We start from the raw sequence: 22,248 nt of genomic DNA on the forward strand, positions 1-22,248 counted from the left end.
TGCGACCCTGCTTGGTTCCTTTCCCAACATTCCCAGGGCTCTCCAGGGCTCTCCAGGGCTGCACTGCCCCAGGGCGGGCCCCTCCCTTGCCGGGACCCTGGACCCTCGTCCCTGTGCTGCTTCTGTGGCATGCAGTGTCTGTCTGGCTCCCTTCCCTTGTCTGCCTGGGACACTGCTCCCAGGGTTTGCAAGTGGCTCGTTCTGTGCCTCCCACACCTGCTCTACTGTTCTGGGCTCCCCGGCCTGCGGGACTGACCTGCCAGGAGCATCCCCGAGGCTACGCACTCCAGGACACGCCTCAGGCCGTCCCCGGGACTCAGGGGCCCCTTCGTGCTGCTCAGGGCCTTCTCCACCAGCAGCTCCATGGCCTGGGCCCCGCGGGGACAGAAAAGACGACGCCGTGCCTCAGAGGAGAGCACTTGGGCCAGCCGGACTCTCCCCCAGGCGACAGCTGCGATGCACGGGGTCTCCAGCAGACCCTGGGACGGAGGCCCCTAGCAGCACTGTCCCTCACCCCCACCCATCCTTGACTTCTGAGGAGGAGGGTGGTCCCTGGGGCCTCGTCTCTGCCTCCCCAGGGCGCGGCTGCCGGCAGGTTTCTGCGCCTTCTCCGCCTCCCGATTCTCCATCGGCAAACCCTGTGCACAGTAACACTGCAAACCAGGGTCAAGAGGGTTGAAGAACTGCTCTCTGTGACCCTCGTGCATTTAGTAAGGGTCAGATGACCCGTTGGCCTGCTCTGGCATGCTCCCCTCCCCAGGGAGCCCCCCTCCCTGTGGGGAGCAGTGGGGGGGGGTCTTGGGGGCGGGATCAGGACAAGTGTATTCTCTTGGGGGGGGTGCTTCTAGATTTACAGGGAAACGGGCTCCTGGGGAATGCGGGGCCCTCTCGGCGCCCAAATGGACCCACGTGTCCCAAAAGGAGTGGTGCCGAGAGCAGCGCCTGCCTCCTCTGGACACTGGGCAGAGAGAGCCCTTGGTCTGGGAGACGGTCCTCGCGGGTGAGCGAGGCCAAGGATGGCAAGGCCAGGGTGGGAAGCGTCCACTTGTGCGAGAGCACGGCTCTGGGGGGGGGAGAGATGCCGGGAGCAGAAGTGCACATGGAAAGCAAACGTCCCCCAAAGTAAATGAGATGGACAGACTCAGACGTGCCGACAGGTGCACGGACACAGCACGGCAACCTGGGGTTTGGGGGCACGGGTGCCCTTGCCTCTGTCTTCTCTCCTCTCCCCCGACGGGCCCCAGGACCGACTGCCAGGGGCTGCCAGAGCCATGGGGGTCTCCCCTTCGGAAGAGGGAGGGCACGCACCAGGCGGCCCCGAGGCCAGTCCTGGGCACCCTTGCCTCACGTGCTCTCTGGTTCTGCCTGTGAGGTTGCCGGTTCAAGGTAACGGCAGTCTCATGAGGCGGTGCTCCGCAGCAGGCCTCCTCCTGGCCCCGACGGACCCCTAGGCCACCCCCTCCCCACCCACCCTTCCTGGCTGCTCAGTTGGGCCCCTTTTCGGAAAGCCCAACGCTGGGAAGGGGAACGTCTGTCTCAGAGAAAATGAGGCCTGTCAGGGCTGTTGGAGGCCCTTGGGGGGCTCCCCAGGGCAGGGCCAGCCACGGGGTGCTGCTTACCCAGGCCGGCAGGGCCCCCCAGGTGGGCACGTGCTGGCAGAGGTCACGAAGGACCCTGATGACAATCACGCACGGCTGTAGGCCACTGGCTCGAGCCTGGGGGGGAAGAAGTACACCATTAGCTCAGGAAGCCACGCGCTCGTGGCCTCGGGGACGAGGGCTGACCCTTGGGGAGTGAGCCTGGCCGGGAGGGACTCTGGGTGCGGCATAGACCCACTGATCCGGCCCAATGCGGAGCCTCCGGTACCCGCCATCCCCCAGAGCAGTCCGGGTCACTCCCTTTATGTTTCTGACAAGGGTCTTGTCGGGTCAGTGCTTGACAAGGAGACGTGGGTAGCCGCGCAGACGGCTGTCTCCCACAGCTGCATTCAGAGCCCGCTCTCGAGCGCCGGGACACAGAGAGGCCCCCTCCGGCCCCCTGACCTGAAACCACTTGGCGTGGCGGAGGGCGGCCAGGGACTGAAGGCACTTCTCTGGGCTCAGGATGTCTTCTGGGTCAGGCTGAGGCACCTGCCTTCCTTCTAGAAGGAAAGGGCCATGTGGGCACAGCACCCCTCACCACCCCCCTCGCCTCCCTGGGCCACGTGGCCCGGCCCCTCCTGGGCATCATCCTGTTATCTGGAAGGCACTGGGCTCCAGACCATCTCTCCTCCAGGCCACGCAAGGACCAGAGAAGTCATTTCTGTGGAAATGCTCTCCGTCTGCAGGAGAGGTCCCACGAGGACAGAGTGCAATGCTGGTTACCGAGCACCTTCAGTGCTGACGCCCTCGGTTAGCAAATCACAGTTCAGATGGAAAACTATGAACTAAGCAGATTTCCAGACGCTTCCATGTGCATCACAGCAAGGGAGAGAGCAGGCTGGACGGGAACAGGTGCCGTCCTCGAGGGCAAAGGCCCCGCATCTGGGAGAAACTCAGGGGCCTTTTCCTGCGGTCTTTCCACTGCTTCACGCTCTCCGCCCCTCGCTCCGGGAGGCCCCGGGTCACAGAGGTCAGGCGATGGGACACAGCTTCACTCACGCATCGGTGTCCCCACGGGTGGGTCACAGCCCAGCCACTGCTTCAGGCTGAGATGGAACCGTCCGGGGTGGGTCTGGGAGGAGGGCATTTCGCCTCCGGTGTCGCCCTCTGGTGACAGCCAGCCTGGGGCCCGACACTCTTGTGGGGGACACAGAGGGGCGCCCTCCTGCCCACCCGTCTAGGAGCCTCGGATCGCTCACACTGCCTGACGCTCCCAGACTGCCCTTGTTCATGTGTTTGAGCAAACCCTAGCGGGGCCTGCAGCTAGGATTTCACGATGTCTCATCCCGCTGTGGTTATTTCTTACGTGACCGTGATGACTGGTGATGGTTCCCGCCAATGGTTCAGGGTTCTGCTCCCCCAAAATTTAAGCGATAAAAATGAACTGATTTAAAGAAGCACGTTAGGGGCGCCCGGGTGGCTCAGTCGGTTAAGGGTCCGACTTCAGCTCAGGTCATGATCTCGCGGTTCATGGGTTCGAGCCCCGCGTCGGGCTCCGTGCTGACAGCTCAGAGCCTGGAGCCTGCTTTGGATTCTGTGTGTGTCTGTCTCTCTGCCCCTCTTCTGCTCATGCTCTGTCTCTCTCTCTCTCTCAAAGGTAAATAAACATTAAAAAAAGTGTTTAAAGAAGAACGCTAGAAGTTCGTGGCCCTCCGCTGTGACAAAACAATCGTGAAGGGGGTTCAGGAATGACTGGAGTTTGGAGAACAGTTCCGGGGGCTGCTCCACGAGGTTCCGGGGCTCCGTGAGATCCACGGTGTGTTCCTGGCAGCTGGCCTTCACCGCAGCAGTGGCTTGAGGCCCCTGCCGGCCCCTGGCCTGGCCCAGTGCCCTTCCCACCCACTCAGCCCACCGGCCTCAAGCCCTGGAGCCCCCAGGTCTCACACGAGAGGCCTCAGGACCCACGGGGTTGCCTGCGGCCCCTGCTACACAGAATCAGCTGACCTCCCGGGGACCCAGCACAGCTGACCTCCCTGGGGCGGGGAGCAGGCGTCCGTGCAGGCCCGGAGGCAAAGGGAAGAGGAGGACGGTGCTCTGGAGCTCACGTGACTGTCGCCACCTTGCTTCCTCTGCTGCCCCAAGGCCCAGTTCTTACCTGCCAGCAGCATCCAGGGCTGAGAGAAATGCCAGAAGGCTGGTGGCTGTGACCCCCTCCCCACCCAGAGCAGAGGCAGATGCGGCCCCCAGTCACCAGGGAGCGTGGGGAGTGGGGCTGGACGGAAGGGCCTGGCCACACCTTGGTCCGCGGAAGGGTCCTCCCGCATCAGGGGCGAGGTGACAGACACAGCGACCCTCATCCTGGGCTCCTCGCGGGAGGAGACGATGATGTTGGCTTCGGGGTCAGAGGAGACCTCATACTCGTCTTCTGTCACCATCTGTGGGGTGCAAGTGTGACCTGAGTCCACGTCAGTGCAGCTGAGAAGCAGGCATAAACGAGCAAGAATGTGGTCGAGCGCCAGGCCCTGTGCTGGGCGCCTGTAACCTCCGGAGGACTGAGACACAGCCCCCACCCTCTAGGAGCGCACACGCGTAGAGATGCGTACAAAAAACACCCTGCGTGTAGGTGCCTTCATATGTAAAGAACGCCCGCCGCTCAACAACAACAAAACCAGCGATCCAATGAAAAAAATCCCACAAAACCTGCGAGCGACGAAACAGGTGGTTTGCAGAAAACAAACAGGGAAGACCCTTTTTACGTGATGACACAGATTACCGCCACGCTAAGGAAGAAGCAAATTAAAACTATAACGAGGCACCAGCATCGCCTCTGAGGACGAACCTCAAGAAGTCGAGGGGCAGCTGGGCTGGCAAACCTCTGTATAAACTGCTGGAGGCTGACCTGGCAACATCTACCAGAAGCATCTGGCCTCAAGCCTTTGACCAGCAATCCTGCCCCCCATCTTTCAAGCCCCCCCCCTGTCTCTAGCTCCATCCTGACGGGACACACACCTCCCACCATCCTGACGTGCCCCCTCCCTGCCAGTGCTCCCTCCTTGGCATCAGACTTTCATTTCTTCACAGACAACACATTGGAAGCTAGCTTGCTCCTGTGCATGTTCGTTCACCTCCTGACCAGAGTGGGGACCCCAGAGGGCCAATCTGGGTCTGCGCGACCCCCGGGGCTGGATTCTCCCAGGAACAGAGACAGACACACCAGGAAGGAGAGCCTCCTCCACCCCGGGAATTGATTTTTTAACCTGAGACCCATTTAAACCACGACGTGCTCTCAGCCCTTCCCCAGTCGCTGTTTCGGGTGAGAAAGTCCCAGACAGTCCAGGGGAGGAGCCCAGGCCACCCGCCACGGTCCCCTCTCGTCTCCCCTGTGAAGGGGGAGGGTCCTGTGCAGTCCTTGGCACCAACTGCCCCTGGGGTGGCTGGTAAGTCAGCACCCTCAGTGACAGGACACTGACATCCTGAGTCTGACCCTAAACTCGTTTTATAAAGGAGCCCCGAAGTTCCTCCTCTTGTCAACTTTTGTACAAAAACAAGCCGGTCCGCGTCTAGCAGCCTCGTGCGGAAACACAGCCGCCCCAGCCGGGAGCCCAAGTGCCCGCCAGGCACAGAGGCCGGGCTCTTACCGGGAGCTGCCGGGGCAGCTGCTCCGAGATTCTCCGCAGCAAGGTGTGGGTGGGCTTCTGCGAGCAGAGCAGGGTCAGCTGCACCGTCCTGTCCCCCCGCAGGAGGAGGCCTTTCGCCAGGAGGCCGACCCGCATCACGCCCTTCAGGACCCGAGCTCTGGGGGAGCCGCTGCTGTGGAGACAAGCCCGAAAACGCGTGAGACCCACAGGGGAAAGGGTCTGGAGAAGGGAGTGCTGCCGGGGTCCCCCGCTCCCGCAACCACGGGCGCCTTGCTGGGCCTCTGTCTCAGCTTCCCCATCTGGGAAACGGGCACATGCGCCTTGGAACAAGCCCGGCAAACTGCGCACGCTCAGTAAGGGCGGGCATTGTTACTGCCTGCTGTTCTCTGCATTCTGTAAACGGCCACCAATGGCCATCCCTGTGGCCCCTGGTCTTCAGCCAGATGGTGCCACCCACACGGCCCCTGGCTCTGTGCTCCTTGAGCGTCTCTGGGGCCACCGGGCCCCCACCTCAGCTCCTTGGCTAGGAGGCCCAGCCAGGTGCTCGGCCGGGAGTCTGCCCTCTCTCCTCAGGCCCCGAGGCATCCGGACATGGTCCCCAAGTGCCCCCCTGAAGCTCAGGCCAGCTTTGCACAGGGTGAACCTAACTACAGCATCTGTCCCAACACATCACCTCCCGGTGCTACCCCCTCTGCAGGTGGGGGACACCCCAGTTCTCCCAGGCCGACTCGCGGCAGCCATCCTCTCCCACACGGCCTCCCCTGGTCCCCGTGTTCCAGCCCCGCGAGGCCGCTTCCCTCGCTGGGCCCCGCCTGGGCCCCTCCCTCGGCGGGTGTCTACACAAAGTCCCCACCGGGCTCCAAGAGCTGCCACTCTTTGTTTTGTGACACTTCTCGGGATAGGAGGGGACCTGATCTGTTAAAATCCATTTATGTTTTTTTATATATTTCTTGGTTTCTGGACGACACAGCGCTAGAGCCCAACACGGCCTGAGAGGACCAGGTCTGGAGGCCACCAGCCAAATCCAGCCCAGAATGGCTGCGGACGGGGCTAGAACCAGACTCCACAGATTCCCCCCTCCCACGGGAAGAGGGGCAGAGAGCCGGGGCAGGGCGGGAGTGGGCGGGGAGGGGGGGGCAAGTAGACCAAAAGACGCAGAGGTTCGTCAATCAAGCTGGATCCCAATTCACACACGCTGTAAAACAGAACAACCCACATTCTGATCTCTGTGGGACAACGGAAATTTTGACCCTGCTTGTTTGACGATGTTAAAGGGTGACTGTTAAACTACAATGGTGTTGTGGTTTTGTTAAATCGCGAGTCCTTGCTGTTTAGGGACGGCTACTGAAATCCTAGAGGGCATAGACTCAGAAGGCTTCCTTCCAAGAGACTGAGGAGGCCTCGTGTGGAGTCCGTGGTTCGGGCACCGGCACCTGGCGCTCCCCCGGGCCTCACTGTTCCATCAAATTCTGTGCACGTTGGGGAGCTTCCACTATACAAGAAAAACACCCAAACCTAACGTGCTCTTTCCAACAGTGAATAACAGAACAGCCGTAAGACGGCTCGCTACGATCCTTGTAAAGAACGCATTTCCAAGTTTCGAAAACTAACCCAAGGACAGAACACGCGGCATGCCGTAAGCGTTACGTGAAGGCTTAAAAGAGCCAGGTCAGCTTTGTTGTTCGGGCACAGGGCAGCTGCCAGGCTTAGGGAAGGGGGAGGGCAGGGGCGTGCAGGGGCAGCACGGGGATGCGCCCTGTGGAGGCTGACCCGTCTCGGTCCCCACCCCTACTGTCCCGGGCCCACACGACTCTGCAGCCGCTGAGTGCTGTGGGCATGCATGACATTGCGCTGCTGGGGGATGGGGGGGTTGGTGGGGGGGAGACCTGAGGAAGGCCTGCAGGTCCCAGGTCTGCCTGTGTCCACTGCCCGGCCTCCATGTTCAGTGCAGGACCACTGGGGATCCTCTCTCTCCCCTCTCTCTGCCCCTCCCCTGCTTATGCTCTCTCTTTCTCTCAAAATGAATAAACTTAAAATCACAAACAATAAGCAAATGAATAAAAACAGAAAGAAAACCCATGTGCTGGGAGAAAACCGGAGGGAACACGGGAGCGTCACGTGAAGGGGTGCGGCGTGGCGCTCCTACGCACCCCACACAGCACCAGCCCAGGGAAGCCGGCCCCGCGCCCCTTGGAGCAGGGCTGAGGGCAAGGGTCACCCTGGGGCCAGACCAGCTCTCGTGTACCGGTGAGCGAACCCTACACCCGGGCAGACCTCGGAGCTGGGAGGGGGTTTGGCCGTCTCTGCAAGGGCGTCAGTGCAGAGCAGAAAGAGCGCCTCTTTGCACCCCTGTCCACTGTCCTAGGGGAGGTCCCGAGTCTGAGCCCGGGGCTGACCCTTCGGAAGTCTCTCACAGGTAGCCCCAGGCGCTTCCTGAGGGCGCAGACACTGGTAACAACCAGACCCCAAACGGGTCGACGCCACAGGGCTCCTCTTCTGCTCAATGTCCAGATCATTGGACAGGCTGAGCCAGGGGACTGGGGGGTGGGGGGCAGGGGGCGAGGGCATCGGGAATTTAGCAGGGGCAGATTTGTGGCCGGGTCGGTGGGGGATGCAGTTCTGGAAACAAGGTGGGGAATGCCCTCCGTGCCGCCGAATCGGACCCACGAAAACGGTTCAGGCAGTAAATTCCGGGTTACGTTTTACTGTAACAGACAAACTCCACGAGGAGCCAAAGCAGCAGGCCCCGGAGAGAAGGGACTTGGAAAGGCTGACTTCCTCTCCGACTGCAGGCGGAGGGGCTTCCCTGCCCCAAGTCACAGGAAGGAGTCGCGGTGATTCATGGGGGCCCAGCGGCATCTCCCGCTGGGGGGCCTTCATCGCCCTGTGAATCACACTTATCTCCGTTTCGCAGACCAGGAAACGGACGCCGTTAACCCTTCGTGAATGGCACTGTAGCTGCACCTTCCATAGGAAACGTCAGTCTGGGGAATTTTCTGCCCATGGCTGGAAAGCCCCAGAGACCGCGGACAGCTCAGAGGCCGTCCCAGGTGAGGCGGCCTCTGCCCTCCTGCCAGCCATGTCCTGTCCAGAACGGCTTGAGGTCACCCCTGGGCCCTGGGAACAGAGAGGAGCCTCCACTACCTGTGCTCGCCGCCCTCCTGCTCTGGGCTTCCGGAGCTCTCCTCGGCCAGCACGTCGGACACCAGCTTGAGGGCGCGCTCCACGTGGGAGACGGCCTTCTGGACAGCCAGGAGCTCCTCCTCCGTGGGGTAGATGGCAGCATGCATCCACATGACATGCCGGTCATCGCTGGACTCCGGCCGCCGTGTGGGCTACAGGCAAAGGGGAGAGTGTCACAGGCGGGCTGAGAGGCTCCGGCACCCGGCAGGTAGGGGAGGGGATGAGGGTCAGCCCCGGCTGCTGCAGGGCACACGCAGCCCTGTCCGGGGATGGGGAGCCCCGGAGCCAGGCTGGCTTTGGGGGTGGCAGGCAAGTGGCAGCAGAGAGCCAGGTGAAGGAAGGCTAGGGACGCCCGAGGCGGTGAGCCAGAGAGGACCCAGGACTGTGTGGGGCCAGTGGGCTCCCCTCTGTGGTGGTCTTACATGTCTGAGCCAGAGGCTTCGCAGCCACCTCGGCGGGGTCCTTCCCCTCGGCAAGGTGGGCACGGGGGGCTCCCAACCCACCCTGGCCCAGCGTGCGTGGACAGATGGACGCTGAGGCTCCAGAGGGAAACGGTGACTGGGGCCCCACAGCTAGGAACGCCTGTGGCAGGTGATGGGACCCAGGCCTGGGGCCCCTGTCCGCGACTGGTGATGAGGCTATGGCCCTCAGGCCCTCCAGCTCCCACCCCTGGGCACCCTTTGGGGGTCCTCGTTCAAAGTCATGTTCCTCACTCCTAGAAGATTCAGGTCCTTGTAGGGAGGGCCTGAGAACCTCACCCGCCCGTGGGGCCTCAACCACGGGAGGCATTTGGCACAAAGACAAGGCCGCCACCCACCAGAGGTGAGCCAGTAGGTGCCCCCGGCCTGCTCGGGAGGGAAGGAGGGGGCTGGTCAGGTGGCGAGGGTCCAAGGTGTTCTTCCTGGGCCTGTGGCCCCTCCTCCAGTCGCCTCCTACATAGATCGTAGCGCCTATTGGGGGGAAGAGGGGGGACAGGTTGCTCTAAGCAGCCGAGGGTCCCCTGGGCTTGTCACATCAGAGCGATGCTAGGTGAGGTCGGGGCTCCAGGACCTCCAGGGACAGACGCAGTAGCCTGATGGGACCCTGGGAGCCCACCTCCAGGACGTGGGTCCTGCACAAATGCCCGCCGTATATCAGGGAGACTGAGGCCAGGCGGGTCGGGAGAACATATGCCAAAGGCAAGAGGGAACGAAGGACAGCTGCAATCCTGAGTCTGTCCTGGGCCTTGTTCTCCAGCTCAGACACTGCCTGGACCTTTGGAGCATCAGACACCATGTCAATAATGCTTTGAACCTGCTCCAGAGGGCGAAGGAGGATGTGACAAATGCATGGGTGGTCAGGGGACATGAAGATTCAGGGGGACACAAGGAACCCTAAGGTTCAGGCAGAGACCAGAGGTCTGGAGTACATAGGAGGTCAGAGGGACACAGATACCAGGGGATCCCGGGGTCAGGGAGACAGAGGAGATCAGGGGATTCTGTGGTCAGGGGGATAGAGGTGGTCAGGGGGACATAGGTCAGAGGACACTGGGGTCAGGGGGACACAGGAACTCAGGGAAACTGAGGTCAGGGTGACACAGGAAGTTGGGGGACACAGGAGGTCAGGGGAACTGAGTTCAGGTGACACAGGAGGACGGGGGACACAGGAGGTCAGGGGACACGAGAGGTCAGGGGGACACCAGAGGTCAAGGGACACCAGAGGTCAGGGGACACAGGAGGTCCGAGGGACAATGGAGATCAGGGGACACTGGAGGTCAGGGGGACACCAGAAGTCAGGGGACACTGGGGTCAGGGTTCACGGAGACGCAGGGCGTCCCTGTGAAGTGGGGCCCAGAGCGCCTGTCCCGTGGCTGCCGTGGCTGTGCCGTCCTGCGTGTATTACGAGATGCTAACGCAGGCCCTGAGCCTGACCATCTCTGCCAAGGGCGGTGTCCCCTGCCCACCTCTCAGGGGTGAGCACCCGGGCCTGGGGGGGCCTCAAAGGGAGCAGAGGGTGTGCGGGAGGGTGAGGCAGCCGGCGGGGCCCGCGCACCTCATCTCGGCGTGCCAGCGCCGCATCCCCTCCAGCCGCTTCCTGCTCAGCTGCCTCTGCCGCCTCAGCCTCTCCTCCAGCACCTTCCGGGCTCTGGGGCTGGGCGCCACTGCGATCGGAAGGTCAGGGTCAACTTTTTTCTGGAAAGGGTAAGAAGGGCTGTGAGACGGCAGACCTTCCTTTAGACGAGGGCCCGGAGCCCAGGGAGCCCACACGGCCTTCTGTGGCCCGACTCGACGCCGCCCAGGTGTGGCCACAAGAGCCCACGCTGCCCAGGGAAGAAGGGAATCGGCAGCACCGCGAGACCCCACGGCCGACCGCTGACCAGTCGCCGCAGAGCCGACCCAAGATGTTTATTTCTAATCAAGGTCGCTCGGGGGAAGCGGCATCTGTGTGGAATTCAGCAATCCGTGTTTTCCAAAGTATCTCAGATTCCCTCCTGGACTCTGTGTTGAGCGTTTACTTCCATCATCCAGAAAGTGCAGCACCGTCTAAGCAGCGTGGGGTGGGAACAGCCCGCGTGTCCACTGACGGATGAGCAGGCGCACACGGCGTGTCCACCATGCGCGGGAGCAAGGCGCCCCCCGCCCCCACCACCCCGCGGACGGACCCCGAACACACGACGCTCAGGGAGGGAACCCGACACGAGAGGCCACGCGGGGTGTGAGTCCACATTTGTGAAATGTCCACAACGGGCTCATCCACGGACGGGAAGGGGGCTCGTGGGGGAAACTGTGGGGGCAACTGCTAACAGGGGTGGGCTTCATTTGGGGGTGACGGAGTGTTCTGGAATTACAGAGAGGCGATGGCCACAGCTCTGTGCAGACGCAGCAGCAAAAGCCACGAACCTGTGCGCTCACGTGGCTAAAGTGTGCAGCGTGTGGATGGCATCTCGATAAAGCTGCTAAAGAACGGGGAATAGCCAGAAGCCGCTTTTTACACGGGCTGCGCACAGACACGCGCGAGGCCGTGTGCACGCGTGAAAGGCCCGGTGCCCTGCACACCTGAGAGAGGGAGACAGCCGGCAGCCCCTCCGGGTGAGCCCACAGGGCTGAGGGACCCCAGAGCCACCCCACCTCGTGTGGGGAGCGGACCCCCTAACAAGGACCCTGCTGGCGCCGGAAGGCCCTCGGCACCCGCCACCCGGACCCCTTGGAGGCCGGGCTCCCTGAAGATGTGGCTCAGCCCGGACAGCCCGACGCCCCCGTGGCAGTAGCAGCCCCTCGGCCGTGACCTCCCGGCCCCCAGGTACCCGCTCAGCCCCGAGCCCCGTCTCAGCTGCACGCCAGCTCAGGCTCCCGGCAGAGGCCAGAAGAGAAGCCGGCCGGGGCCGGGGACAGGAGGCGGCCTGCGCGAGCCTGTTCTGCGCGCTCCAGGACGCCCTGCAGCATCACTCAGGCACGGTTTTCCCACCACACGTTCCGCAGCAAGAGACCGCGCACCATGAGCAAACACAGTTCTGGGTTTTCCTCCCGGCAGCGGGAAACGCCAGGTCTGGATGCCGCTCGAGGGGCCGGGGTGGGGGGGGCTCAGCCTCGGGGGACAAAGGGAGCACGCGGACCCGACAGGTCCTCCCCAGCCCCTCGCACCTTGTACTGGAGCCGGTGCCGCCGTCCCCTCACATGCAAGTCCCTGGCGGTGCCGTCGTTGAAACTGCAGTCACACAGCCGGCAGTGGAACCGGATCACCTTGCCCTCGTCGTTACACACCTGTGACACAGAGCTCAGCTGAGTTAGGGCTGCCCCGCAGCGGGTCCGGTCTCCGGGCAGGGTCGCCTCCCGTCACCTCCAGGGCGCCGGGCCCTCCTAGGGGTCCCCAGGCCCGCGCGCTGGCTTCCCGCCTGCCAAGTGGGTTTCAGGGTAGCCGGCCTTTCACCAACACGCCCGCCAGTGCCCCGGGCCGCCTCTGCCACTGTCCCGCCCCCCTCCTCCTCCCACTGCCCCACCCCCACCCCAGACAACAGAACCCACGGCCCAGGCCGGTCCCGCAGGGCTCTGGCCTCCGCCCTATGGTGATTTCCACCCATCACAGGCCCCTTCTGTGTTTCCTCAGGCTTTTCAGCACCTTACTATCTCCTAACTGCCCAACCACAGGGCCTCCCGTGGCAGCAATCTATCTGGGTGGTTATTTCTCCAGACAAAACAGAAGATGCTGAATTGGTCAAACAAAAACATCACCCTGAGGACAGAAGAAACGCTAATGCTTTCAGCCACAGAGGAGGAGGAGGAGGTGAGGCTGGGACTACGGAAGCGGGCCGGCCGGGGAGGCGACTTCCAAGTCTGGTTCTAGAAGGCTGCCGGAGGCAGGCCTTGCAGGGCCACTGCCGGGGCTCTGGGTGTCAGATGCTGGCCACGCAGGGTGTGCACCGGCTGCTAAAGCCCGAGAATCGCGTGCCTGCGGGGAGAAGCTCGGCAGGACACAGATCCCCCTTTCTGCCTTCCTCCCAGCGGGAAAAGGCTCAGGAAGTGCCGGTCTGTCTCAGGATCTGAAGCCCAGGGCCCGGGCCTTCCCGCGGGCTTCTCCCGTGGACAGGTGTGTACACCTCAGGTGGAGAGCGGGGCGAGATCTTGAAGTCTGGGCCCTGCCCAGATCCTCTGCCACGGCCCAGTGACAGGGCGGGCGCACACCGATGGCCCCATCACGACGGCTGCCTGGCAGTTACCTCCTCCACGTAGCCTGGGCCCACGGGCTGCACATCACACCTTCCAGAAGCTTCTGCAGAGCCTCCTCCGGTGGGCGGTTCCCCAGACCCATCTGATACGAGGTGTGCCCCTTCGGGGAGTCTGCTGCCCGCTGCCTGCGGCTCGGGGGGCCCTGGAAGGGAGGACTGCGCTGCTTACAGCCCGCTCCGGCCGGAGACCACGGCTGGCTTCCAGTCCGCCAGTGCGGAGGGTGGACAACATGGAAACCGAGGTCTCCTGCTGCCCAGTCACCCGCACCCCCAGCCCCCGTGACGTCAGTCAGTCAGATCCAGGTCCCAAAAGACCCTTCTGGGCCGGCCTGGGTCGCAGCTGAGAGAACAGGGCCCACACAGGGTTTGGCGGAAATCCGAACGCATCCACAGAGAGCCCTGTCGCCGCCCCCCCCCACAACCCCCCCCCCGCCCAGAGGAGCCCCCAGCCGCTCCAACTCTGCATCCCTTAGGTGACGGAGGACAGAGTTCCAGGTGGACTGGGGACACGGTCAGCCCAGCCCCGTGGGGCAAGTTCACCGGGCCTCACAGGGGAGACCCACCTGTTAGCCATGCTGCTTCACGGTTTCACCTTCAATAGCACGTGGTTACTCAAAACACGGTGCTGCTGAGGCTCAAAGTAAGGTAAGTCCTCCCCCTGCTTCCCGGGTGCAGCAGGGAGGGGGGCACAGAGCCTGTCGGCCGGACCTGGGTCTGAATCGCATCTGCACCGCGTGTGAGGTGGCCGGGGCCTTGCCTCACCTGTTTTTCCCTCTGCAAACCGGGATCGTGACAAAAGCTACTTTTGAGAGTCGTGGAGGGTAAATCAGGCGGTGCCGTTAAGCAGTCGGTGGAGCGAGGGCGTCACACACAATCCTAGCTACCCGCCCGGCTGGTGCCACCTGGCTGCCTCCACTGCCCAGGCCACGGCGGGTGCACCCCCACCCAGGGGAGACGGGCTGCAGGTGGAGTGGCAAGGAGCCCCCCTTAACTTCCCGGGACCCACCTAACTCATCAGAGCCCGCTTTGTTCGCCACGAGCACCGGGGTGTGAGAGGCGCTACCACGGTGTGGCCGGAAGGTGCCTGCCTCTCCCCATCCCCGCCCTCCATCCAGAGGCTTGTCCCTCCGGAGTCGGGATGGCGGGCACACACGCGCACAAGTTAAATGGACAAGCGCTTCCTTGAAATCCCAGCGTGAGGAGTGAGTCAGGACGTGGGTGGCTGGCTGTGACACGCAGACACGTACCCAGGCGCGAGGCCTTCAAAGCCGCCGGTCTCCTGGCCGGCCCTGGCTTGCTCAGGGCATGCGCGCTGGGGCCGGCGGGGGCTGTGGGCTTGGCAGAGGCCGTGGGGGCACTCTCCGCGGTGAGGGGGGCCGGCCTGCTGGCGCCCGCGGCCGTGGCCGAGCTGGAGTTCCCCGGCACGGGTTCTATGGGGGGGATGGGCTTCCCCAGCTTGCTGTGCAGCTTGAAGACCTGGAACAGACCCAGGTCCCCCGTCAGGCCTTCTCTGGGCCTCCTCGGCCTTCCTGAAGAGACGGGAAGAACACCTAGGGGTGTGCAGGGCTGGGAGCCTACGGAGCGGAGGGCGCCGCTCCCACCCCAGCCCCCAGTGACACGCCCCGGGCTCTCCAGCCCCACTCCTTCTAGAAGCTCCTTCCTGCTTCCAGGCCCTACCAGTCCTGCGCAGGCAGGACCTATAACACGTCAACACCCTGTGCTGCCTAGGCCCACCCCCTTCCAAATGGCACTGGCTCGGGCTGAAAGGGCCATTTTCTGCAACCCCAGCGCCAGCCCCGGGCCCGGCCCGGACGGGACACAGTGTGTGTGGCGAGATGTGTGGCCAGAGGCCACTGCTAAGATGTCCACGGACACACTCCACCTTCTTCAGGGATGTGTGGACACATCCACGGACACAGATGCACCCGGGATCCGGTCACACCCCATCCTCGGCATCCCCCGGCCCCCCCGTCAAACGTACTTACTGGGAGGACTGACTGCCACCTGCAACGTCCTCACGCCAACTGCCTCTCCCTCCCTCAACTGCCGTGTTCGCCTGTTCCCCCCGGGTCTGACGCTCACAGCTCAGACCCGCCCCCGCCCAGAGCTGGCTGCAGGCTCTCCCGGACCCGCAGGACAGCCCACCCTTCCGGGGCCCCAGTTCTCCCGCCTGCACCCTGCGCGGCCAGGCCTGGGCACCCCCTCCACCCGCGTGCTTCCCCTCCTCCACGGGTCGCTCCTTCCTTTGAGGGGTTTGTGGGTTCCCTCACGCCTTTGAGAGCCTGCCCCGGCCGCGCTGGAGACAAGGCTCTTGAGGAGTGCAGGGGAGAAGACGGGTCCCGCGGCGGGGGGGCGGGAGGAGGGCCAGCCGTGAGGGAGGGCACCTGGAGGAGGTTCCCTCCTAACCCTCCTGCTCGGTAACCACGAGGCCTGAAGCTGGTTCCCCAGGAACGTCCCCTCCCGCCCTCGGCACACGCCCCCTGTGGCCAGAGTCACCTTGCGAGTTACCACCACCACCTGGGAAGGGGGCTGCTTTTCCAGAAGCTCGCTGTGCAGCACGGGAAGAGCAGACCCCCCGGGGGAGAGGCAGGTGTGTCCCGACCTTCCCTCAGGTGGGGATCCCATCAAGTCTCTCCATAAGAGGACACACTATGTGCATTCTGAAGGCCGCACAAAAATGCTGATGTTAAGATAGGAATATGGGGCACCTGGGTGGCTCCATCGGTTAAGTGTCCAACTTTGGCTCAGGTCAAGATCTCAGGGTTTGTGAGTTCGAGCCCACATCTGCTGACAGCACAGAGCCTGCTTTGGACCCTCTGTCTCTCTCTCTCTCTCTGCTCCTCCCCTTCTCTCTCTCTCTCAAAAGTAAAATACAAAAAACCATAAAATAAATAAATAGGAATACATATTAAAAGCACTGATGTTAAATAATTTCATATCACTTAAAACATTGCTATTAAAATTGACATTAAAACTTAGCACTTAAAAATTTTTTTTAACGTTTATTTATTTTTGAGACAGAGAGAGACAGAGCATGAACAGGGGAGGGTCAGAGAGAGGGAGACACAGAATCTGAAACAGCTAAAACTTAGCATTTTAGGGGCACCTCTGTGGCTCAGTCAGCTAAGCGTCCACCTTCGGCTCAGGTCATGATCTCACAGCTCGTGAGCGCGAGCCCCGCGTCGGGCTCTGTGCTGACAGCTCGGAGCCTGGAGCCTGCTTGGGATTCTGTGTCTCCGTCTCTCTCTGCCCCCACACCCCCACTCGCACTCTCTCTATCTCTCTCTCCAAAATAAATAAACATGAAAAAAAACTTTTTTTAAACCTAGTGTTTTCATCATATTAGTTTAATTTGACCCACTTATCTTTAAAAAGCAGAACTTCAAATGGAACACGTGGTTGATCCCCTCAACACACAAATGCTTATTTCCATAAACACGTAAACACACCTACAGCCCAGAAGGTTCCCTCTGGGGTCCGGGTACGAGGCCCGGGCACCGCTCCATGCTGTCGTCCCACAGGCGGGGGGACTTTAATAGCAGGGAGCTATAAGCTCCTTGCCTTTGGCGGCCGCCCCCTCCAACCCCTCGGCCGTGGTGCCACCGGGCTGTCGCCTGGGAGGACTCCTACCTTCTGGTGCTTGGCCCCCCGGAGGTGAGCGGCGTAGGCGTCTGCCCCAGTGCAGGACACGGCGCACAGGCCACAGCGCAGCTGTGTCTGCGCCCTGCTCGGGCTGCCGTCAGGCCGGGTGCCCATCTTCTGAGCCGCCTGTTTCTTCCTGTGCTTCTGCCCTTCTAGGTGCTCGATGTAGGTCTGCAGGCAGAGAGGGAGAGCGGCCTGAGGGGCGTGTGTGCCGGCCACCAAGCCACTTCATTAAACCCCGTCAACAGGCTCAGAAGCTCAGGCTGAAAAACGTAAGGTTTCTTTTTCTTTCTCGTATCTGAAAATCAATAAGCCAGTGTCCTTGAAGAAACACACACGTGGTTTCAGAGGCTTCTCCGAAGGAAAACCCTGGCTGTGCAGCATCTGACCTCGGAAACCACTCAAGGACACACACACACACGACCACAACAGCAAGGGCACGTTTCCTCGTTGGAGCGCGGCTACGAGGGGTCCACGCGAGGGAGGCTGCCGGGACTCACAGGCCTGAGCCCAAAGGATCTGGCAGCGTCCGGCAAGTGACCGGACTCCTCCCTGGGAATCCTGAGGACAAGGCCGGCCGCAGCCAACACACCCAGAGTGGGCCCGCTAAACCCACGCGCTCTGACCATGCCAAGGGTCAGCATGCCCTGCAGGGAAGAGATCTCGGGGAAACCCACACGGGCTGGTTCGGGGGCAGGTGGGAAGCGGGGACAGGAGCAGGAGGGGACACTCTCCGGAACACAGGAAACCTGTGAGCATTTACCCAAGCAACAGCAGGTGCATGTGCGCGCGCACACACAACACACACACCCTTGCTCTCGCCCACCAGGCACCCTGCTCCAGGTGCACCTTTGCTCGAGCAGCCCTGAAACAAGGGTGCACCCCCCGCCCAGGCCTCTCGGAACTGCCCCTGCTGCACCCATGGCTGCTCGCAGGAGGGGGTGCTGCCTGCCTCTGCCCGTGCTCCCGCCGCCAGCGGTCAGCACCGCGCCTGCCCTCGTGTCCTCCACAAGCGCGCCGGGAAGGCAGTTCTGATGCGCCCGTGTCACCGCCAGTTCCGGAACAGGACACCCCTGACGTGTGGCTACCCGAGGCGGCAGGATGGTCCCCAGGAAGGTCCCCAGGGCCTGCTCGGCGGGGGGTGGAGGGCAGCTGACCTGGGGGCCGGCGCAGCTGATCTTGCAGACGTCACAGTAGTGAAGCAGGGGCTGCCTGGGGCCACCCTTGGGCTTCGGCGGCTTTCTGGCCAGGCTGCCGGCAGAACCGGCCCCAGGGCTGTTCCCGGGGCCGCCCCACAGGGAGCCCATGGGCTCTGGGAGTGGGGGGGGCGGCCGGGGGGGCGGCGGTGAGGGGCGGTGAGGACCGGTTGCCGAGCGCTCGGCCAGGTCACAGCGCGGGTGGCTCGGTCCTAGGAAGCAGAGAGAAAACCCAGACGGGGCGCCGGGTTGGCTGTGGCGCCTCTTCGGGAACGGCCTGTGCGCACACGGAAATGCGCCCTACCTGCGTCCAGGGCAGACGTGGGGCTGTAGGAGGTCGGGGTGTAGGAAGGCAGGGTGGAGACGGAGGCCGCGGGCAGAGCGCTGGCGGCCGGCAGACAGGTGTCGTTCTCCGTGCAGCTCAGGGCCAGGGTGCTGACTGGCTGTCCTGCGTTAGCGGTGGCCGCCTGCTGCAGGGGCTGCGCTTGGCCGTACCCACCGCCGGGCCAGACATGCGTTCCTTTAGTCCCTGAGGGCAAACAAAACCTCTCTGCAAAGCCACCCCTCTGCCCCCAACCTCCCCCCTCCCAGCAGTGGGAATCCCGGCCCCCCGTAGCCGTGGCAACGGGCCTCTCCCGCTGCCTAGAACCAGCATGGTCCCAGGTGCTACTGGCCTCGAACTTCCTGGAAGTCTCAGCTGCAGCTGGAGGCCAGGGCCCCGGCCTCTCCCACCCCTCAAGTCCAAGTCCTCAGCAGAAACCCCTCCTTCCAGATCTCCTTCCAGTTCCGTGTCTCTGCCTCTCTTTCCTTCTCTCCCTCTCTCTCCTACACGGGCCCGGCCCTAGTTGAGACTTCGGCGCATATTTGAGAAGGCAGCCCTGACAGTCACACGACCCCTGGACCTCCTACGAATTGGGCAAGTTTAAAATGTGGCTCCGCGGCGGCTGCTCCCACAGGGAAGCCGGCGGCCCCTTACAGAGGCCCACCTGGCTGGCACGGCACTGCCGAGGCCGGGAGCCGAGGCTGGCTGGCAGCGGGCAGGGGATCCTGTTTGTTCTCGTAGCTGCCGGCATCCGTCGCGGGTTTGCGGCTGTAACCGTCCTGCGAGGGGGTTACCCCGGAGAGACACGGAGCAGGGAGAGGGCCCCTCAGGGCAGGGGCAAGGCGTGCCCTCGCCGGCCCCGCACGCGGCTCGGCTCACGTTCACAGTTCCTGAGCTCCGACTCTGACAGGCCGGTTCAGGAGCTGGGGCCGCAGCGACCAGCGAGCTGGACGTGGCCGCTCTCGTGGAAATGTTGACGTGTGAGGGCAGAAGCGCTGTGGGCAATGCCCAGCCTGAGACAGCTCGCACGGGAGCAGCGCAGGGAGGGTGGTACGTGAGGATGTGGGGACAGGGTTCCCCGCAGGGTCAGGACACAGAGGCCCCCACGTGGAGCCAGCTGGTGGGCTTGCAGAGGACGGAGGCGGTCAGAGCGGGGGACTAGGGGCTGGGGTGACAGCTGGGGCCAGGGACTCGGGGAGGGTCTGGGTGACGTGCAAAGGAGCCTTCGGGTCGTCACGTGGAACGGGACCACAGGCAGGTGAGCGTGAAAGCAGGGGTCGGGAGTGGGCCCTGGGGACAGGCAGGAGCTCGGGGGACGGGCTGCGGGGAGACGCCCAGAGGCCTTGGGGAAGCAAAGGCAAGGGACAGAGGAAGAGGGCGGAGCCGAACAGAGCGAGCTCTGCCGGCGGGGCGGCCCGTGGTGCCGTTTGCTGATGTTAGAGGGGATGAGTGGTGGGCGGCAGAGCCCCGGGGGTCTGGACCACGTCCGGCGCGGGACGTGCTGGAAGTTCCGAGCGGCTGGATGTCCAGGCCCAGAGAAGGGGTCGGGGAGATGGCAGCAGCAGCACCAGAAGTGCCAGATGGGCTCACGCTCGTCCCCGGCTCCCGGTCACGGGCGGGGACAGGAGCGCGGGGAAGGGCCACCCGCTGCACGCTCCCACTCAACGCTACCCGCGGCTTCAAAGGTGAGGTGCCGGTGAGAGAGAGGCCGGGCTGGTACCTGGTAGGAGGGAGCGGCGCTGGGCGCTGGGGCAGGCTCCGGGGGCCAGCTGGCGCAGGGCTGGTACCCGCCACACCCCGCCACGCTGACAGGCCCGGGGGGCTGGGCGGCCGCGGGAAACGTCGGGGTCGCAGCAGGTCCCGGGGCGAGGCCGGCTCCGGTGGCGGGGAGGGGAAAAGCCGTCGGAGGCTGGGCGCTGGAACCACAGATAAACACAGGAGCCGGCTGCGTCACGGAGTTCTGGGAACGCCTTCGTGGAAGCTCGTAAGTTCCGTCGGACCCTGAACGTCGGCTGCTCGGGATGCCGACAGTAATTCTGTACTTTCTCTACCTACTAGCCTTTGTTAAGGCCTTGCTAAGAGAGCAGGCTTGGTTTTAAGCACTTTTCACGAATTACCACAATGTCATTAACACCTCTGTGCGTTGGGGACCCTCCTTGCCCCCGTTTTACAGGTGAGGAAAACCGAGGCACCGTAAGTGACAAAGTCAGGGCCTGAGCCCACTGGTTGACTTCTCGGCTCATCCGTGCGGGCAGCAAGCTTTATCTGGACATCGACACTCTTCTGACAAAGCTAGACTTGAATGGTATTTTGTAACCGAGGAGCCGATGGATCCCCCAATTATTGAGATACGGAAAATCAGTTAACACGAAACTAAAAACTCTTAGTCACGAGAATGAGTTTCACTGCCGGCTTGCTCTGCAGGACGCACAGCACCGAGGCCTTTGTCCACACCACCTCACTCTCCCCTTACTGCCGTTGAGAAGGCGCCACTGTGACCACCTGTCCCGTTTCCGAATGAGGAACCTCTGAGGACCAGTGACACAGGTCAAGTGCTTGATCCAGACCCAGATCTCTGTGACCCAAGCGCCCCCATCTGCTAAATATCATCCTCAAAGGTAACAGTCCGTTTGTCTGAGAGGAGCAGCATCAGAGGTTTTAGCCAACACCAGTATGGATCACAGAAGGAAGTTGCCGCAAAGCCAGCCGGGGATGAGGCAAGGTGCGTGTGTGTGCATGTGTGTGTGCCCCAGGGCAGGGGGTCCCAAGGACAAAGGCACCGCGGCCAGCACTGCTCGAGCCCCTGGTACTTCCGCACACATTCTGGACCAAAGCCAGGCATGCGGTGACGGCTCCTGTCCCTCTAAGTGGCTTGCTGCCCAGCTGGGACGACACACGGAGCGCCCTCCAGGCCGAGCAGAATGCTGAGCGTCAACCACTCAGAGTAAAGCGCAAAGGTTCCTCGCGGGAGCTGGGGGCCAGCGGAGCCTGGTGCGTCACCCCCACCAGGCACCCGCCCTCTCCTCACTGGCATCCTGGCAGCCAGAGGGGTCCTCTCACAGCGCCCCCCCGCATCCCCTCCTGTCAGATGTGACCTCCTCCAACAAGCCCTCCCCGAGTCAGTCTAGGACAGTGGCAGTACTCTGTCCCCTCGCCCTGCTGGGGTTTTCTTCCCAGTGCCACCCGATCGTCTCTGTCCCTCCCCCGCAGGAACAGCAGCATGTCCCAAGGTCTCTCCCAGCACAGCAACAGCATCGGACACATAGCAGGTGCTCAGTAAATACAGACGCGGAGCGTGAGCTTACAGGCGTCCCCCGGGGCACATGTGTGGGAAACAGGCAGGTGGGGGCGGCCCCTGCGGCTCCCACCTACGGCACGCTTCTAGATTCGATTGGAGGCAGTGTCCTGGACCCTCCGGTGCCCCGCGGGCCACTCCCAAGTGCAACGCCACTGTCCAGACAACTCGAAATCTGCAGCTCTACAGCAAAAGTAAAGCCCAGCCGGAAGCCAACCCTCCAAGGTAACCACTTGTTTTCGTCTCTCCCGGGGAAGGAGCAGCACCCCACCCATTAGGAGGGACGTTTCGGTTCGAGTCAGCCACTCGTGAGATTTTTGCTTCTCAGCCTACCGTTTTACAGACTTTCTTGGCCCAAAAGCAGATCAAGTGGATGCCTGACCGGCTCTCTGAATCCCCTCAGCGCCGAGACTTCTGTATCACAAGACGTTTCAAACAAAGAACACGGTGCACGCCGCTGAGGTGTAGTAAGCGTTGCTATTTTGCCACATTTGCTTCCAAGTTTCTTTGAGCAGCGAGAACTCAATCCCCTCCATCAGACCCCCTTCCCTCCCTGCCGGGACTGGCCATGATCTTTGTGCTCTTGCCACATTCGAATTGAGTCTTCATACAGCACTGTCGCTTTCCAATGTTATGCTGTGTGTAAAGCTACGTCCTCATTACTCATGTGACCCTGCAACCTGCCTCCCC

The 22,248-nt window shown here is 62.7% G+C and overlaps 1 protein-coding gene and 1 long non-coding RNA gene across 10 annotated transcripts in view; one reads left to right on the forward strand and one right to left on the reverse strand.

Annotated features, from left to right (window-relative positions):
• The window catches only part of ZFR2 (zinc finger RNA binding protein 2), a 41,379-nt gene that overhangs the window by 2,292 nt on the left and 16,839 nt on the right, over positions 1-22,248 (reverse strand). For 2 of the 7 annotated variants that reach the window (XM_023243792.2, XM_023243780.2), the window contains exons 2-17: positions 19,984-20,179; positions 18,928-19,042; positions 18,246-18,470; positions 17,903-18,153; positions 16,734-16,916; positions 14,351-14,579; positions 13,095-13,246; positions 12,022-12,141; positions 10,433-10,572; positions 9,219-9,351; positions 8,363-8,553; positions 5,219-5,390; positions 3,877-4,015; positions 2,043-2,140; positions 1,620-1,715; positions 257-368 (exon numbers count right to left, since the gene is read on the reverse strand). In XM_023243792.2, coding sequence (XP_023099560.2) covers positions 257-368; positions 1,620-1,715; positions 2,043-2,140; positions 3,877-4,015; positions 5,219-5,390; positions 8,363-8,553; positions 9,219-9,351; positions 10,433-10,572; positions 12,022-12,141; positions 13,095-13,246; positions 14,351-14,579; positions 16,734-16,916; positions 17,903-18,153; positions 18,246-18,470; positions 18,928-19,042; positions 19,984-20,179 — 2,552 coding nt within the window. The other 5 variants (XM_045043726.1, XM_023243787.2, XR_006589195.1 and 2 more) reach the window with 5 other exon arrangements.
• LOC123381779 lies at positions 12,375-22,173 on the forward strand. Of its 3 annotated transcripts, none has more exons than XR_006589204.1 (4): positions 12,389-12,964; positions 13,577-13,748; positions 16,902-21,783; positions 21,920-22,173. It is a non-coding gene; the product is annotated as an uncharacterized LOC123381779 (long non-coding RNA). The 3 variants fall into 3 exon arrangements; XR_006589203.1 differs by having other exon boundaries at positions 21,923-22,173; XR_006589202.1 differs by having other exon boundaries at positions 12,375-12,964; positions 16,902-22,173.

Source organism: Felis catus, chromosome A2 (assembly GCF_018350175.1).
Source record: "Felis catus isolate Fca126 chromosome A2, F.catus_Fca126_mat1.0, whole genome shotgun sequence".
In the NCBI taxonomy this organism is placed as follows: domain Eukaryota; kingdom Metazoa; phylum Chordata; class Mammalia; order Carnivora; family Felidae; genus Felis; species Felis catus.